General features: G+C 41.0%; 1 protein-coding gene across 11 annotated transcripts in view; it reads right to left on the bottom strand.

Annotated features, from left to right (window-relative positions):
- The window catches only part of FGFR2 (fibroblast growth factor receptor 2), a 99,956-nt gene extending 82,347 nt beyond the window's left edge, over window positions 1-17,609 (bottom strand). For 5 of the 11 annotated variants that reach the window (XM_034775054.1, XM_034775055.1, XM_034775059.1 and 2 more), the window contains exons 1-2: window positions 17,113-17,609; window positions 11,954-12,211 (exon numbers count right to left, since the gene is read on the bottom strand). In XM_034775054.1, the coding sequence (XP_034630945.1) occupies window positions 11,954-12,128 (175 nt within the window). In that variant the 5' untranslated portion in view covers window positions 12,129-12,211; window positions 17,113-17,609. The remainder of the gene's footprint in view (window positions 1-11,953; window positions 12,212-17,112) is intronic. The other 6 variants (XM_034775052.1, XM_034775053.1, XM_034775057.1 and 3 more) reach the window with 2 other exon arrangements.
- Between the last annotated feature and the right edge of the window lie 2,446 nt (window positions 17,610-20,055).

Below are 20,055 nucleotides of genomic sequence, written 5' to 3'. Positions count from 1 at the left end.
TCCAGCGCCGCGCCCGCACCGCCCCCTCGCCGAGCCCCATGCAACTGGAGCCCACCCCCCAGCGCCGCACCGCCAGAGCGCCCCCCCGCAGAATGCCGCGCCACGCTCTCCCTGCCACCCCTTACCAGGTGCCGCCCCAAGCATGTGCTTGGGTGCCTGGTGCCTGGAGCCGGCCCTGCCAAGAGTACACAATACACATGGGAAATGGCAAGTCTTACATGCTCCGGGGTTTAGCTATGCACTGCCTGCTCTTGGAAGTCACACCAGTTACATTATTATGTATCCTTTAATTATATTGCAGTTATGGTGACCACATGTCATCAGCAGGACTTGAACCTACGACCTTCAGCTCCAAAGTACAGACCCCTATCATTGGAGCTAAAGAATAACTCCATTAGCTAGACACACTAGTAGATTGTTATCCTAACAGAAGAATGGCCATACTAGGTCAGAAGATCCATCAAGCCCAGTATCCATCTTGTCCTCTGACAGTGGCCAATGGCAGATGCCCCAAAGGGAATGAACAGGTTATCATCAAGTGATCCGTGGCCTGTCAACCGATCCCAGCTTCTGGCAAACAGAAGCTAGGAATACCATTCCTGCCCATCCCGGCTAATAGCCATTGACAGACCTATCTTCCATGAATCTATCTAGCTCTTATAGTATTGGCCTTCACAACACCCTCTGGAAGGAGTTCCAGAGGTTGACAGTGCGTTGCGTGAAAAAAATACTTTCTTATGTTTGTTTTAAACCAGCTACCTATTAATTTCATTTGGTGGCCCCTTGTATTATGAGAAGGAGTAAATAACATTTCCTTATTTACTTTCTCTATACCACTCATGATTTTATAGACCTCTATCATATCCCCCCTTAGGCGCCTCTTTTCCAAGCTGAAAAGTCCCAGTTTTATTAATCTCTCCTCATACAAAAGCCATTCTATACCCCTAATCATTTTTGTTGCCCTTTTCTGAACCTTTTCCAATTCCAATATATCTTTTTTGAGATGGCGACCACATCTGCACGCAGTATTCAAGGTGTAGGTGTACCATGGATTTATATAGAGGCAGTATATTTTCTGTCTTATTATCTATCCCTTTCTTCTGTTCACTTTTTTGACTGCTGCTGCACACTGAGTGGATGATTTCAGAGAACTATCCATAATGAGTCCAAGATCCCTTTCTTGAGTGGTAACAGCTAATTTAGACTCCATCATTGTATATGTCTAGTTGGGATTATGTTTTCCAATGCGCATTACTTTGCATTTATCAATATTAAATTTCATCTGCCATTTTGTTGCCCAGTCACCCAGTTTTGTGAGATCCTTTTGTAGCTCTTCACAGTCTGCCTGGGACTTAACTATCTTGAGTAGTTTTGTATCATCTGCAAATTTTGCCACCTCACTGTTTACCCCTTTTTCCAGATCGTTTATGAACATATTAAATAGGATTGGGCCCAGTACAGATCCCTGGAGGACACCATTTACCTCTCTCCATTCTGAAAACTGACCATTTATTCCTACCCTTTTAACCAGTTACCAATCCATGAGAGAACCTTCCCTCTTATCCCATGACTGCTTATTTTGCTTAAGAGCCTTTGGTGAGGGAGCTGGTCAAAGGCTTTCTGAAAATCTAAATACACTATATCCACTGGGTCTCCTTTGTCCGCATGCTTGTTGACCCCCTCAAAGAATTCTAGTAGATTGGTGAGGCATGATTTCCCTTTACAAAAACCATGTTGACTATTTCCCAACAAATTATGTTCATCTATGTGTCTTGACATTTTTGTTCTTTACAATAGTTTCAACCAATTTGCCCGGTACTGAAGTGAGGCTTATCCTCTGTGAAAACTAGATGCTATTGGGGAATGTGATGTGTACTTCTGTTATTCAATCTCAAAAACTAAAGCAAATATCGAGGCTAATTACGGTGGGATCTTTTGTGTAACATGTAAAACAATAAAAAGGGACAACAACCTTTTCTAGAACCTTGAATGCAGCATTTTGTGAAACAACCTTTACTACTGCTAAAAGGCACACTTTGAGGGATGGGCAGAGAGAGACAAATATCAAGTGTCTCCTCATTGCTTCTCCCTCCAACAACAGCACAACATCAGATCTTTGCTGCTCCTGCACAGAGCACTTACTTGATGACACAGCAGTAGAGGGGTTAAGCTGGTTTCATTTTGCTACCTGCTGCTATCTGCTTGACTGGGAAACACTATGTATAGGAGACATGACCCTAGGAAAGATGGGTCTATTTGATTAAGGATCCAGAAAAAAATATAAAGCATCTTAAACCAACCACCAGACTAATCCCAAACTATGGGTACATCTACACTACAGCGGGGAGTCGATTTAAGATACGCAAATTCAGCTACGTGAATAGCATAGCTGAATTCGACGTATTACAGCCGACTTACCCCGTTGTGAGGACGGCGGCAAAATCGACTTCTGCCGCTTTTTGTCGGCGGCGCTTACTACCACCTCCGCTGGTGGAGTTAGAGTGCCGATTCGGGGATCGATTGTCGCGTCCCGACGGAACGCGATAAATCGATCCCCGAGAGGTCGATTTCTACCCGCCGATTCAGGCGGGTAGTATAGACCAGGCCTATAGCTTTTTTTCCAATCCCCTATTTCCATTTGTAAGAGTGATGAAGGGGAAGTGCTTTCCACTCCCCATCACCTAAAAATTGAACTAAGCCTCTGTCTTCAAGGCTCACACCATCCTCTGGTGGTGTTATCACTATAAACATACCATGGGAACATAGTATAACTTTAAGATTAGAAGTTGCATAACTTCTGGACAGAGAGGGGACCTACTCAGGTTCTCTGTGAGCAAATCAGTGGTTGCTTTTTAAGTAGAAACTAGACCCCACACACACGACTACATTAATACTCTTGATTAAAGCAGCTCAGGAAAAACAGGTTGCTTGTTTGTTAGTGTGCTTTAAAGCCAATTCATCAAAATCAAAAACTTTTCATTGGAAAATGTCAGTTTCTCAGGTCTAGGATGGAATTTCTGATCAGAGAAAGAGAGACCCAGAGCCAATTTCCCAGTGTTCAGGGCACTGACATGGGAAATAGGAAAGTTCAAGTCCCTGTTCCAAATCAGAAAGTGCTCCTACGTCCCAGGTGAGTGCCCTAACCATCACAGACTATTGAGAGGTGGGTCTCTCAATCTCTCCAGCTGGAGCTTTTTCCACTTTATAGAAATAATTAAGTATTCCTTGGGACAGAGAGACTGACTCTATAGCCCAGGAGTTGCAGGGCTCACCTGGGATGTGAGAGTTGCAGGGGCTTAAACCTTGGAATCTCTAATTTTTTGCAGGACAGGAAAATAATTTCCCACCCAGCTCTCCTTTTGACTCAATCACCTAATCTGGAAGTCTATGCTGCGAATTCAGTATTCTCTTTGTAAAATAAAACCTCCTTTGACGACTAGGATGGGACTTTTAGACATCAGTGGAATTGGATGCCTATAATTCCCTTATCAGAGGGGTAGCCGTGTTAGTCTGGATCTGTAAAAAGCAACAAAGAGTCCTGTGGCACCTTAAAGACTAACAGATGTATTGGAGCATAAGCTTTCATGGGTGAATACCCACTTCATCGGACGCATGGGCATTCTTGAAACTCCTATCCTTAATACATTATTCTTAACTTAAAACCATGGCATATCATCTGACTTTGGTCTGTCCCAAGTACCATCAAGATTCAAAATCTAATTGGTTCAATTTAAATGCTAATGCTATTTGCCATGCACACCCCAAAGAACAGGAGCTGAGGCATGGACCAAATTCTGACCTTTGTGTAATCTGTCAGCTCCAATGGAGTTTCTCCAGATACGAGCTTTAAGTCAAAGGTTCAAACTGATCCATGGACCACCAGTGGTCCGCAAGCGCCATTCAGGTGGTTCGTGGATAGTTCCCTCTAAGGTGTGTGCCTGGGCGGCTGTACATGAGAGAATTAAGGGCCACCCACCTAATTAGTGGAGCCGTGCAGGCGTGGCTTCACTAATTAGGTGCCTGGACTCTGGAAAAGACGCACATGTAAGATGAGGTGGTGGCCTTGGGGGGAATAGGGGGTAGGTGGGAGGAGGCAGTGGGGTGAGAAGAGGGGGTGGGGGGAATTTGGGATGTGCAGGGCTGCGGCGGCCAGAGAAAGAGGTGACTTTCCCCAGCTCCAGGGCTGTGGCTGCTATGGCAGAGGAGAGACAGTCCTCCTTCACAGCCCCAGCTCGGGGGCTGCCGCTGTGGCAGGGGAGAGACCCCCTTCCTTCCCAGCTCCAGCTCGGGGGCTGCCGCGGTGGGGGAGAGAGGGCACATCCATCGCATTAGAAAGGTAACAGTACTAATATTAAAATATGAGTTGTGTGCTTTTATTTGAGTTGTGTGCTATTTATTTGTAGAACAAAAAACGTTAACAATTAAAACATTTTAATATAGCACTTTTATCCAAAGCACTTTTCAATAGTTAGCTAATGGTACAAACAACATTTGGAAAGATCATTAAGTGGTCCATTGAGACCCTCAGCAATTTTCAAGTGGTCCCGCGAAAAAAAAAAGTTTGAGAACCACAAATGGGCTGTTTTTTCAGAGCATTCTCTTTCCTGACATGCTACCTAAGGCTGTCAGCACAGGCCTTTTAATCAAATATACTTTGATTAATCAGATTAATCACTTTGGTTAATCAGCATTAAAGCCTGGTATCATATATCTGTATTCATATTGCTGTAGTACCTAGAGGCCCCAGTCAGGATCAGGGTCCCAATGTGCTAGAACTGTATTAGCACACAGGAAGACAGTTCCTTATCCAGAGAACCTATAGTCCACCATTCTGATCCTGCAATGTACTGCATGTGATCAGACACCTCCACCTGTGCAAAGCTCCTCTGGCTTCAATAGGGCTCTGAGCATAGGGCTTTGTCTTTGCAGCTCTCAAAGCGGGGTCAGGACCTAATTTAAAACAAGATGCAACCAGTGAGAGTAACAAACAATAGCACTTGGGGGAAGGGAGGTAACAGGAGGAGGCAGTTACACAGTCTAGATATCTGCACAGCTTGATGGTCCCAGAGTTATTTTAAAAGGCATGGATATTTTTAATACAGTATAAATAAATATCAAAGTGATTCCCTGTCCCAGAACTCTCTCCTTGGCAGTAGGTAATATTAGTGAAAGATGGTCCATTGGGTCAATTTTTTTTTTAATTGCTAACTTAAGATGCTGTATCTACCACCTAGCAGAGGTGTGCTGTAGATTTACAAGACCTGCATGTTAATCCTGAATGTATTACAGAAGTATCTGCATTTCAGTGGTGAGTGAAGACTTGCAGATGTATTTGAAGAAGTCTAAAGAACTAAGGGAGGTAAGCAGGAGCTATGGGCATAGCAGGAGAATTGCTGAGGGTTGATTCTGCCTGCCTGGTTTAAGGGCCCTGAGCTGCAGACAGTGTAGTGGATGGGCCTGGGTTCCCTTAACTCCCCTTTAACATAAAGTTAGCATCAAAGGGGGCCTCCAAGAGCCTTGAAGGTAAGGACAAGCCAGCATGCCCCCCACTATATATAAGGGAAGGCCCTTGCACAGAGGAATAGAAGTTAATGTCCTTACCCCAAGGATGTGCTACTATATAGATTCAAACCAAAAGGGACGATTAACACCCAGCTGGGCTGAGGAGACACAGTGCAAGGCTCAGCCTGGCCAGAAGGGAGTGGTGATGCACTAAGGCACTAGAGTACAGTTAAGTATTTCTTTATATTTCCATCTGTTTCCAAACGCAACATTTATTTTAAGCAAATATTAACCTTCGTGTATTTGTATATAGAAGGAAGGGGATTCAACTATTTCTACTCAAGTTGGAAAGCTAGGTGTAGAAAATATTCATTACGAATCATGCCACATTTATTATTGCAGTGCTATAATAGCCCGTTGTCTCGTATATATTACAACCTCACATAGCTGCAGTTGTGTCAGGATTTGTATTGTAAACTCTGTTTTAATGAGTTTGTATCTTGCCTGTACAAATTTAGTATGGGCTAAAATGTAGTTATAAGTTCTCTACTCAGGAGTAACTATTTTAAAATTAGTAAAATACACATCCATTGAATTGTTTTAGTTTTTTAGTCATATGTTAAAAAAAAAAAAAAAGAACTCAACCAGTCTGAAATGTTATTGGCTCAGAAAAAACTAAAAACCAAAAAGTAAACCCCAAGAGTATAACAAAGGGACAGGATTTAAAATGTAGCAAATTAGCCTACAATGTGCAATTGTTTCTGATACTGCAAATATAGCTGATGTGCTGAAGTTTTAACACATACTAGTGTGTGATCTAGGGTTACCATACATCCGGATTTTCCCGGACATGTCCGGCTTTTTGGTCCTCAAATCCCCCTCTGGGGGGAATTGCCAAAAAGCCGAACATGTCCGGGAAAATACTAGTCCCCTGCTTACCTTAGAGCGGCTCCGGCAGGCTGCGAGCTGCATTCCCCCGCGGCGGTGGCTGCTGCTGCTCCCCCCAGACACCTCAGCTTTGTGTAGCTGAAGAGCCGAGCTGCCCGAGCGCTACCTCCAGACCGCTTCCCCTCCCGGGCTCTGGCTGCGCTGGAGAAGCGCCAGGCCGGGGGCGCAGGGTCTGGAGATCTGGGGGCTGCCCGGCAAACCGTGAAGTTGGTAGTGTTCAGGCAGCTGTTTCGCGTGGCTGGGAGGAAGGAGGGGGAATGCGGGGCGCTCAAGGGAGGGGGCGGAGTTGGGGCGGGGAAGGGGTGGGACCAAGGCCCCGTGGAGTGTCGTCTCTTTTCTAAATTTTTAAATATGGTAACCCTAGTGTGATCAGTACAGCAGTTTAATATGCACATGCCTGTAGATTTAGGCCTTGTCCATGCTAAAGGTTCATAGATTTAAGTCCAAAATGGATGTTCATGATCAGTGTTACTTCTTGTACAACATAGGCCATAGAACTTCACTCAGCAATTCTTGCTTCAAAACTCGCTGTTGAACTAGAGCATAGCTAAATCTTGCTGTAAAGAATACTTCTGATAGAGAATTTACCACATCCCTTGATAAATCTTTTCCAGTGGTTCATTACCACAATTAAAAATTTGCATCTTAATTTCAGTTCGAATTTTTCTGAGCACAGCTTCCAGGCATTGGATTTTCTTGGAGCCATGCTAAAAAGAACCAGGGGTTACCACCGTTTAATCCTTTAATGGGGACAAGGCCTCGATGTCCATGACTTTCACTATAAATGGCTCAAAGTTTTATCTAGTCAAAATTATTTTTGTTCACATATCTATAGTGCCTTGCCTTTTACAAAGCATGCAGACCAAACTGAAGTATTTTGTATTGAACTATCACCTACCGACTACCAATCTGAATTCTCTGGCAGAGGAGAAAATCTTTGTAGCCATGCTGAAGTGTAATTTTAACTATCCTTCTTTGAGCTCAGAGATGCAGATTAAAACTAAAACTAAGTCGGTCTTTTTAAAGGTCCAAGGTTGCAGTGAAATAAGATAACCTTTAGTGAAAATGCTAGGCTGTCCCATAATCCCTAGCACAGGGACCTAAAGGAATCTCCCAGTACTATTACTACTTCACAAACAGGGCACATCTCTGTGCATCATGTAGCTGGTCTCCTTTCTCTCTTTTGGGGAGGAGTAGGAAGGAGGATTCTGATGCTTCATGCCATTCCACAATGCCTTTAGATTGGGAGCAGGAACCATGTAACCACAACCAACCAAAAAATACAATACTTTAGGAATGGCAACCTGGCACACATGCACATGGAGTCTAAGGAACATCTTACTAGATCCCAGGGTCTGAATCAAGACTCAGGGTGCCCGGGGTTCCCAGAGCAATAGAACCCATGGTGATTAGAGAATCTGTGTGAGACTTTCATACAGTTTGAGTGTAGGAGCCCAGTGGAAGTGGCCATCAGACCATTTTCTAAACTGCTTTAGTACTGTTAACAGAAGTCAGAGCTGATGGCTTATATTTAAAAATTAAACCTGTTCTTTAAATATTGGAGCTCTTTTTTATGACTGAGTGTTTCAAAACACTCAAAACAACATGGCCACTTCCACACTAGTCTCAGAAATACCAGTTGCCTTTTTTTCCTCTTATTCATGCTGAGTGCGTCTTACCCGATGAGCTGCCATACCACTGGGGCGGAGTGAAATGGATGCAGTTTTTCTCTAACATGCACGACTCAAGTGAAAACTGAGTTTAAAACAAAGATTTATTTGCCCCTATCAGGCATATAATTTAAAAGGGCAAATTGGAACTTATTTTCTTCCCTCTGAAATTCTCTTATTTCCTTAGATAAGAAGGCATCCCAAAATGCATCATTCTGTGACTTGACTCATACCAAAAGCGTCAATGCTACCAATAGTATTTGTAGTGTCACAAAATTATGCATTCTGGAATACCTCCTGCAATCCTGAGCATAAGAAGAGGATTTCACACAGGGAAAAAAATAAAAGCTATGTTAAAATATGTTCTTCTGCTGGATGCCCCTCACAACCTGCATAACAAGGGACTTTAACTCATTTTTGATTTTTGTTTGCTCTTCTTTTCATTTCCGAGGTCTGTCCCTCCACAGGCGAATCAAGGCTGGGTAGCAATGATGAAAAGAGTTCTGACTTAGATTGGATTGGGCTACCTGATTTAATTGTGATTGGACTGTATTAATCACGTGACATTAACATTAAGCACAGTTCTTTGCCGGTGGATTATGAAACACTTTACAGATATTAATGAACAGCTTTAGGTATTTAATTGCGCCAGCTAGTATTTACATTCATTTACTATCAGTGAATACCTGTTACTTAGTTAAATATCAAATGACAAATTATTAGTCACTTGTGTGTCTAACATAAGCATAATCACCCTGGGTGATACCCATCTGAAGAGATTGTATACCCTGCTACACCTTTGAATCTCTTGAGTACACTTTAAGACTAATTTTAAATTATTATGTTTTTCACTGGGCTTGGAATTAGGCTGTGCTTAACTAGGGCTTTATAAACAGAGCAAAATTAAAAACCATTGTTCCTGAATTTGTGAGGAAAAGGTGGAAGTAGTGAGTCCGGGTACACAGAGCGCTGTGTCAAAGTCCTGCATGGAGGGGACTAAATTAGCTAGCCAGCAGACTTCATAACAGACAACTTGGGTGAGGGAAGGTCAAGGGTTAGCTTGCCCTTTATCAAATCTGTGTCTAAACTAATTATTCAGTTCACAAAGTAACTCTATGTGTGCGGTCAACTCCCCCCCACGCCCCACCCCAGCATTTTAAGTGCTGGATACAATCAAAAGACTGCATAGCGTGAGTATGCAATAACAGAAGAACTCCATTATATGCTGTCGAATATACTTATTTCTAAATATCACAATTATTTGAAAATGGAGATTGTGTTACTCTCCCCGCTCAGAACTACTCTCCCCCATAACGTTTAGTGCTGGGTATAATTCTACAGACACACAAGCAGGCTTAAAATGAGTCCTTAACATTCTGCTGCTGCAAACACTGCTAATGTTCGTTCTTACTAGGACTTGCGGTAGGACGCACTCCAATCAGCAATAAGTGTTGGCAGGCATAGGTGCTGGGATTGCTGGGAGTGCGGCCGCACCTCCTAGCCTGAAGTGGTTTCCATCATATACAGGGTTTACAGTTTGGTTCAATAGCTCTCAGCACCCCCACTACACACATTGTTCCAGCACTCCTGCTAGCAGGATCGGGCCCTTAGTGAGTATACATGACACTGCAAGGTAAAATGGCTTGCTTTTTGATAGATGTACTCTACTGTGTAAATATTATTTATTACGATACAGCCTGGAGCCCACAGTCAGAATCGAGCCCCACTGAGCCAGTTGCTCTCTAAACAGACCGAGATAAGCTCCCAATCAAAGTGCCAAGATATATTGGAAATAAGCAAAAAGGAGTTTTTATTTCCCAAATCTCCAATATAATCTCACACAGTGCCCTCTATTCTGCAGCATGAAAGCTATTATGCCATTAATTCAAACGCCTATTTTCGCTTTGCTGGTAGTAATTCAGTGTTCTCACATCTGAAATTGTTTTATGTAAGTGACATTCTTTTCAATAATTTACACTCTGATGAGATCCAGATTTCATCCAGTGGATACTCATTTTGTAGGCATCATATTTTAGAATTGTAAGTTTAAAATAAAAATAATGGTTATTTCTTCCCTATAAAACTGAAAAATGATGACGACGACCGTAAGATGAAAACATTTGTCTTCTTCCTATGCTGCCCTGCAATGAAATCACATTCCTGCTGCATTAACCCTAAAACCATAAGGCCTTGCCATAAACAGCAGACGTGAAATCAGAATCATTCATGATTTTGTCATGCTCCCAAAAAAATCAAGAAAGCACCTAGTGGGCTATTAAACAAACAGGTCCATTAAGCAGTGATGAGAGTCTGCCCCCCCCCTTTTTTTTTTTAATTTTCATATTACCATGAGAAAAATTACTTTGATACCAATAATCTCTATTGATGACAGATTTCAATATTACAATACTTTGTTAATATTTTTATGAATGTACACGAGGGGAGAGCACTCGTATCTAAATAATTCAACCTCAGTTTTCTATAAGAATGTACTAGGAATTTATTTTTAAAATTCATTAACTGGTAAAACCTATTTTTAGACATAATGGGTTGAAACAAATAAGTTCGGCATTAAAATACATTGAAGAAAACCAAAGCTGTATTCCTGTATGTGAACAATATAACAGAGAGAGGCCAAATTATTTAAACAATGCTTGTGGGATACGAAGTGGCCAATACACAATTATTTTGAGAAGACTGTTTTGACAGCCCAGTTATTAGAAATGTATCAGTGCACTGTATTACAAGATAACTTTATTAAGAAAGAACCATCCCTATTGAAGTGCTTAGGGAGCCACTGAGGGTGCTGTATAACATAACAAAAATATACTTAAAATACAATAAACATGTTATAATAAAAACACCTTCTTAAAATTCAACAAAAAAAGCAGTTTGGCTCAAGGATATCCCTAAAGAAACAGTATCTGACACATTTAGACTCAGAATATTAGATTTTATAAGAACTTGTTTGTATAAAACATACTATCAATAGAAATGTTCCCATTACTCTTTGTGTTAATATATTAATTCCAGTGAAAACAAACTAAATATATTAGCACAAACTCTGGAGTGTGTGGTTTGCAAATCCTACAGGTGAATGCTTAAATCCAGACTATATATAAATAACTATATAACACTATAACACAAACAAAATATATTAGCACAAACTCTGGAGTGTCTGGTTTGCAAATCCAGACTATATCTATATCTAGCTATATAGATTAGTCTGGATTTAAGCATTCCCCCGTAGGATTTGCAAACCAGACACTCCAGAGTTTGTGCTGGGGCATTAGAAATAATAACGGAAACTGACCGTAAACAAAAATAAAACTGAGTAACCCGTTTTCATTCTCCTAGCAGAGTGAACTGCAAAATTACATAATCAGCACAAATGATGAAAAATAAATGGGATTTTTAAAGACATTTATGCTTCTTTTATATATATATATATATATATATATAAAAGCTCAGAATGTGTAACAGATGTGTACAAACACAGTGGCTCCATTCAGCTAGGAGATGAATTCTCTTAAAGGAAACCACAGACCCATTCCTGCAATCATATACTCACGTGCTTAACACTACACACGAGCGAAGGTCCCAATGAAGTCACTGACACAACTCACCTGCATAAAGTTAAGTATATGCATCTTTGCCGGATTGGAGCCCATATTTGGAAGGAAGAGAATTAGAATATATGAAACTATTTCTGGACTAACCTGACACTTTCTCTATGTTTATCTGGGCAAATAAACTAATTTAATTATATTTCAGGCACCATTTCAAATTACCGGTAACTTATTTTGAAGCTGAAGTATTCTAGAGTGCCTTACCTTCAGGTTCCAAAGTGGTGTCTTGAACAACTGAATTGTATGATGGCCGAGCCACAGAAAGTCCGGCCATGGCGACCACCACCAGGCATATAAGGCAACCCGAATTGCAGCTGACCATCTTTTTAGTGCCAGTTCCTGGTCCTTTTCCATATATCCATGTGGACTTTAATCCCATCTGAACACTTCTACACAAGCATGGACTGAAAGCAGTGCCTTCAGCCTTGATAAAAAGCTTCTCACTTGGAACCGTTGCTGCTGCTGTAGGGAAGAGAGAGATTTAGTAGTGTCAGTGAAATTATCTTGAATGCCAGTTGAAAATCTTCACAAAAACCCAAGGGGGGGGGGGGGAGGTGGAGAAATAGTTTTACAGCTTTGAAAGCATGAGAAAAGTGAGGGATTTTTCATTTTCTGTTAACAGTTTCCATCATCACCTCAGGCATAACCAAGCCCTTCTTGATTTCACAAAATTGTTTCTCAGCACATATTTAAAGAACTATTTTAATCACAGAAAAATATACTGCTTGCTAAGAAATACAAAGGCACACATGTGCAGACGCATAACCCTTAATGCTACAAAATTACCACAATTATACAAATTCTATTCTTGCTATTGTTTGAACATATGTTTGAGTTTGCATGGCCTTTTGGTCCCTCACCTATATAGCTGTAGGGTCAGCTAAGTTTTAAAACAAACCAAAAATGGCAAAAAGTTTAAAAATACTATATTTCTACTTAGTTCTTCCTTGAGATTTTATTTTATATTTGGGATTCTAATTCTCCTGTATATTTACATTCTTCTGCATTAACTTCACTGTCAGTGCAAATGTCTGCATAACTGGGACAATTAAAATGGTCCAGTTTTTGCAGCTGCACTTGCTAACTTCACTGTGTTTTGGAAAATGAAAATCTGAATAATGTTTGCCACAAAAATACATTCCTGCTAGAGATCACACAAGATCTACCATTTCTATTTGTTTACACACAAAGTATACATATAAACACACATATATACACAGACTATACATACATACACAGGTATCTAGAGAGACATCCTTGAGACAGAATATTGACGTGTATTAGTAGACGTTATACAGGCAAGAAAAAAAGTTTATTTCAATCTTTTTAAAACAAGCCACTTAAAACGCTGAAGAGCATCCTTTATGGAACACCAATGTACTGGAAAAAATGGAGTGCCAAGGAAACTTGCAGCTCCCACAATGGACCTGGTAATCACCACAATGATGTGTCAGGCATGGATCAAAATGCCGGCACCAACACAGAGTGGCTTAACAACTGGACCAGACACAAACTTCTCTCTTCTCCCTCCATCCCCCACCCCCAATGCACACAGACTACTCCTCAGGGAATGAATAAATCAAGCAACTGCATCATTGATTCTGATCTGTGTGACCTGGCTAATGACTAATCTTAGTTGTATTAAGTCCTAACTGAAATTTCAGAGGTGGTAGTTGTGGGAAAAAAAAAAAAAAAAAGATCTAAAATTCCTTTTTCACTGTCCCCCTCTCTCTTTTCCCCATTCCCATCCTCCAATTTTTTTTTTAATTGGAACTTTCTCCAAAACATCTATCCATAACAAATTCAGCACCCTGGTTCCTCAGCATTTAAACAGTTTGACACATGGATTCATCCTTTAATAAGTATTACTAGGTTCATTCAGAGTCTGCCAGTCTTCAGATATCCTGTTTAAGCTATATAATGCATAAAACCAACCTGTCCTGCCTTAAATCGGGAAAATGTTGATGTCATATTTTCTGCCCCTTCAGATACTACACAGGGTAACTCAGGTTTCAGATGCAGAAATGTATTAAACGTTTTAAAAATGTAATTACAAGATACTTTTTGCTAATTAATACATGATGTTTCAAGCCACAGCTTTTTTTCTCCTTGTCTCATGCACATCCATACTCCGTGAAATGAAATGTAAACATTGCATGAGTTTTCATAATGTATATTGTAACAGCTATCATTAAACCTTCAATGAAACACACACTAGGGTCACTCCAAGGAATGATTTTAAAGAGGATCTGAAAAAAAAAAAAAGTTTAAATAAGTACTAACTAAGCAGGAGTGAATTTGCTACAAATTTAAGTAACTTTTGTCTCTGATTGTCTAGCAATTTGAGCACGGGAACCAGAATATTGTACCTGGTCTCTCTTCCTAACTCTGCCATTTGACTCACTTCTTTGTGAGTCTGCCCATGTGTAAAATGGGTACAATATTTAATGACTTAACAGGATGGCTGTGAGGCTAATTTACTAAATTTCTATAAAGCCTTCTTTGAACTTGATTAAAGGGTATATATAAATGTAAACTATAATCACAGGCAAGAAAACTGTCATTGCAAGAAAGAAAACATTTCATATTAAAATGTTAAATGTATTTAAAACAGGTCTGGAATATAATTTAACTCTGATCACATTTTAATCATTAAAGATTTTTAGGCTACATTAAACCCCTGAAAAGGTTTTAAAGTATATAAATTATTCCTGCTCTCATCATAAACATTCTTCAGTCCAGTAACACTAGGCTTCTGTCAAGACTCCTTCACACCTGAGTATTAGCACGGTTTCTGCATCTGAACATTTGCCAGGAGAGAATAGGCTCTCTTAATCCATGGTGCAAAGGCAGGTTTAAAATGCAGCAGATCTCTCTCACAATTTAACAGCAAAGCTGAAATCAGAGATTTGCATCCAGGCATTAAGCAATTTGCATTGCAACATGTCAGGTACCGAAAAATGTTAAAGCAGTTCAAAAATCCCCTATCTCAAAGCAGTCCTCCTTGTCCCCACTCCCCCCACCAAAAAAAAATGAAATGAAACCAAATTCTTTTCATATTTTAATTGTCACTGTTGCTGGTGGACAATTCTTTGGAATTTGGAAAGACCTCCTACTCTGGATAATTATGTACCTCTATCTCAATGTTTGGAACACAGCCCCAGCATGCTTTTGGCCTCCACAATTCTGGCTTCCTGACTACAATACCATAATCCCTCCTGGAGTCTCAGACTCAGTGAAAGCCACACGTAGTGTTTATTTTTCCCCTTGAAAGGGAACTCTGTCTCTCTTCTCAGCCTACACTTTGGGGAGGAGTTGTCAGCCTCCAATGATTGATCGCTCTCCTTGCCACCCGCTCATCAAGTCAATTTTCACCTCGTCACATACCTGCCCAAATTTCTTTGCCAAACTGACAAGCATGGGAAAACAACCTGGGTTGGGAGCACAACCAAATTCCTCCAAGCTGTAGTTCAACTTTAAACACACACACGGTACTTGTTCAGCAGTGGCTTTAATTAAATTCAATCGCCGGAGCTCTTTTTAATCTCGTCCCATTGTTGTGTATATGATGTTTATCACTCCCCAGCGAGGTTGCAATTTGTAGAGAACATGTTATCCAAATCAATACACTGCACACTGTATAACACTTAGGGATGCCAAAATCTGAATCAAGTATGGATCTCTCCTTCTAGAAATCATATGTCTATCAGCTGGGAATGCGCTGTATACCAGTTAAAAAGTGACAGTATAATTGAGCTAATGTCATATACATGATATAGAAATAAGACCCATCTCAATTCAATCTCTAAGTAGATCTGAGTATCACAGCTATTAAACATGAATTCTAGAGGACTAATGGGCACTGGCTAGCAGTTTCGGTGGTACTTCATTGTTTGAACTTTTCATTTACTTTCCTGGACTATCCTGTTTTTCTCGAGTCTTTTGCCACCAAGAGATCAGGGGGAAAAATCTGCATTTTAATTGACATTCCAGAGAGGGAGAGAGGTACAGAGGCTACTGATTGCTGTCTATTCAGCTCAAACAGGCTTTTCAGATGAAAATGAGTAAAGGCTAGTGGAAGATTTACAGGGATTTGGTACAAAGGAGACAATGAGGTTTTAAATGTTGATAGCGTTTCACACCAAACTCATAATAGGTCACTGTTTGAAAGGGCAGTTTTATATTTAAATATATATTTTATTAAGAAGGGGAAATTATGTATCGCTTTTTAAAAAAACGAAAAGGTATCTAAACCAAGCATGGCTAGATGAGGAACCTCTTGTACTTTTGATTGTAATAACTTTTGCTCCACGTTTTCACTAAGCTCCATGCAAAATTCTTCTCTCCATTGACACAGATTGTTGCAACTATTGCTAAAAGATTCCATGTGTTGATTTTATACTGTGGCCTTCTACAGCCAGATAGGTTTAAAAAACTGCCACACAAGCCTTAACTTGTTAGGTGTTTGGAAGACTTCGCCCCACTTTTACTGCAAGTGAGTACTCTATTTTTATTGTTGCCCCCAAAGATTAGCTCCCTTTTAATTAACAGCATGATTATGGTTTACTGATAGGCCTGCCAAGTTAGATCCTATTGTAACCGCTGAATATTAATAAGTGGATTTCTATGAATTGGGTTAGAAAGATGCTAGGAATAAACCCTGTATAGAAAAAATAAGGAAGTGTTAACGTTTGTCAGGCTTCACTGTAATTAACAGCAAAGATGACCAAGTCCACATGCAAAAAAGACAAAAAATGCAGTCTTGTAGTGGATGAGGTAATCTCTTTTATTTTACTTGTAGTAGCACAAATGATACATGAGGGAAGTGCATTTTCACTGACGCTCTACCGGGCGTTCATAGCCAAAGGCCACTGTACAAAAATGATCAAGCATTCAAAATCAAGCCTCTTCTTTGGGGGGGGGGTCCCCCATTGGATTTTTTTTCCTAGGTGCTTGGCCTCAGTTCCCTCAACCCAAAACAAAAGACATCCTTGTGAAATAAACACGCAGGGCTGAGCTCAGGCTGGCTAAGCTGACGGGGGGTCTGCAGATACCCACTGACCTCCACGTTCCTGCGAGTATAGGGCAGAGCCCGATTCGCCGCTGCCCGACTTGTCACCAGCGCAAAGCTATTGTCAGGGGGGAACGGCGCAGCGTTTTGCACGGGACTGCACAGGGTGCAAGGCAGGAGTGGATGGGGGCCCACAGACCGTTTGTAAGTAAAAATAAAGGGGGGGGGCACGCTAGAGATGGGAAAGGGATCCGGAGCCACGGAGTCCTTCCTTGCTACGTTTCGGATCCTTGCGACCCCAATCCCTCTCTGTTAAGACTCTATTTCCTCCACCCACCACTGGTGCAATTACCTTGAATGAAAAGGCTCCGAGTAAGCGATCTGCTTTCCCCCTGCAGCAGGCGTGTGCGCAGGATGAATCAAAGTGACGAAGACAGGCTCCCTTGGGGGGGAAACTTCTCCAAAGAAAAACAATCGTGCCTTGGTTATTCCACATTCAGGCGCTCGGACCCTCGGTGGCAAACCTAGGCTGTGGGACAGGCGCGCCTGAGCCGCGCAATTCGCACGCAAATTGCCAGGAGAATAGAGATTAAAAAAAAAAGATTAAAACGAAATAAGCCTCGATTTTAATCATCAGCAAAACTTTTCTTCCCTCCACTTCTCCAGTTAGGGGCTCAGAGAGGAGATCCAGCCTTGGGGAAAGGGAGGAGTAACTTCCATCCAACAAAACGGCATAGCTGGGATTTTTAAAAAAGTCCTAGATCCAGGTCCACTCCATTCAGAATTCCGGTTGTAATCTCTAAAGCTTTGTCAAGTCTACAAACCTTTTTTTCCTCCCCCTACACACTCCTCTCTCTCCCCTTCCTCCCTCCCTCCCTTGGTCACTCCCCCCTAGTTGAAACTCGAGCTATTTCCTGGACAGTTCTACTTTCCTCTGCCAATCACAGGCGTCCCAGGCAATGTTTAACACTGCAGACGCTTCCCCCTTCGATGCACAGGGACTCGGAGCGGGGATTTCTCTGCTACCTCTCTCTTTTAGAGCATTCTCTCTGAAAACGCCTCCAAGTGGTACAAATAAATGAGCAGGGAGAAAATCCCCCTTTAAAATCTGCACTGAAAGAAACTTACAGGCTCCAGTGCTGCTGCTCACCGTCTGCGAGGCGAGTCCTCCCCATATCTCATGCTGGAAACCGATCGCGTTTAAAATATCAGGATTTTTTTTTAACTACCTAACCTCTTCTACTTGTTTCATAAAGGGACTGATCCTGACCCACTGAAGTGCACAGAAAGTTGGCAATGAGATCAAGCTCTAAATAGTAGTGAATTGTACTGGCACTAGCCATCATAACGTATAATATTACTGGGAGAATTTATCCACTTAGGAAGAAGAGAGTGAAAAAGACACAGGTGAAAGCTTATGGGTAAAAGCTGATTTTTTTAAAAAAAATTATCCAGCTAGGTCCCGATTCAGCAACGCACTGAATCACGTGCTCAGCTTCTCTCCTTGAAGGCGATGGGCAGTGACACCTGTTTCAAGCTAAGCATGTCTTGAAGGGTTTTGCTGAATTCGGATCCTAGTTTTTCGAGGGAAAACAATCTTGCACAAAATCAGCCATATTAAATGTCAAGGATTCGAGCTTTGAGGTGCATTCTAAATAAGCAGTAAAATAGATCGCTTGCATAGGACAGTCAACTCTTGCCATTTCAGCACTTTTTAGCATCTCCCATTAAAACAACACTGAAAAAATATCATTACTTGTGTTTTCAAGAACACTTCCGATGGTTAAAACTGAAAATTGTAAAAAATCTATTTTTCCACCATTGGTGCTGTTTGTTTATGAACTCAGTCTGGACAAGGAAAACAGACTCGTTAATTTCATTCCTACTTTTTGTCTCTCTCACTTTCTGGCTGTCATGCACTAGCACAGTGTGAAAAGTCTGGGTTGCTAACACTGCAGAGGAACGTTTAAATTCAAACAAAAAACGAATTAGGAAAATAAATAGAAAACTTTATATTGAGGAAGTTTTGGGGGTAGGAACTGCATCTGTGTGTGTGTAGCCCCTCCCATAATGGGCCCCTAAATCCTGACTGGGGCCTTTGGGAGCTACCACAATAAAAGAAATAAATAATCAACCTTCGGTTTTGCAAAGCCTTGTTGTATGAAACATAACATTAGCATCTGGTTTTTACTGACAGTGCCCCTTTAAGAAATGTACTCCTGATTTCTAAAAAGAAGAGTCGGATCAAATAGTTCAGCAGAAGTTATTTGCCTGGTCACACCGATTTAAAAACAGTGCATAATTCAAACATCTTAAACTGCTACTAAAATAAATACTAATAACAAAAAGGTTATTCATATGGATTCTATGTAATGCTTGTTCTGTGGAATCAGCTTGACAACAAGATCAATATGCAGTAGTTGCCTCAAATTAAATTAGCGTGTTGATCAATTTAATATTAGCTTATTTAAGCACAGTGCTACTGCACATTTTCTAATCTGCATGCAATGTTGACAAATGGGATCTCTGAAGATTGTGAACACACCACACAGTCTCTCTCTGTTCACATACTTTGGGACATTGTTTTCAAATGTTCACAACTATATGGACATGTCTCCCAGGAAGTACTTTTACCTTGTCACCATCATTAAGACAAGGTATGGAAGGGATGGGGACAAGTTTGTAATTGATTGGAATTCTTAATTTTCTACCCAAGTAATGGACATTGGAATGATCTAATTGAGAAGCCGAGATGTCACAGTCAAGATCCAATTTCTCCAGCTCCAAGCATGTCCATTGCCCATTGAAAACACTCAACGCATTCTCACATAAATTATTGGGCAACACAGGAAACGGCAGTTTCACCATTCATCAATATCTTTGCATATTCTGAAAGAATGAAAAGGAAGCATTCCACTGAAAATGACAGATAAGGACATCTGTTTTTATGTCTGGAAACAGTTCTCTGAATTTATTTTTGGGAGGAATGAAAAGATGGCAGCTATCTATCAACAGCACCCTATTCTCTTAAATGAGTCAATTTGCAAGCTGGCCCACAATAACAAAACTTCTCAACCTGAGAAAAGCAAAAGCATGTTTAAAATTTTTTTTAAAAAATCAATTCTGTCATCATATTTAGGCTTCAAGTGATTTCAGTGGGCCCAGGGAGCCTTTCACACCAGTTAGGCTGCTGAATGGAAGCATAATCTCCTTACAATTCCCGGCCCCCCCTCCCTTCAAAGTGGCTGGAATCTCTTTTGTCAACCCAGCGGCAGAAGAATGATGTGGCTAATAA

Source organism: Trachemys scripta, chromosome 7 (genome assembly GCF_013100865.1).
Source record: "Trachemys scripta elegans isolate TJP31775 chromosome 7, CAS_Tse_1.0, whole genome shotgun sequence".
Lineage (NCBI taxonomy): Eukaryota > Metazoa > Chordata > Testudines > Emydidae > Trachemys > Trachemys scripta.
The sequence above is the reverse complement of the archived record's forward strand: the minus strand, read 5'-3'. Positions and strand labels throughout refer to the sequence as shown.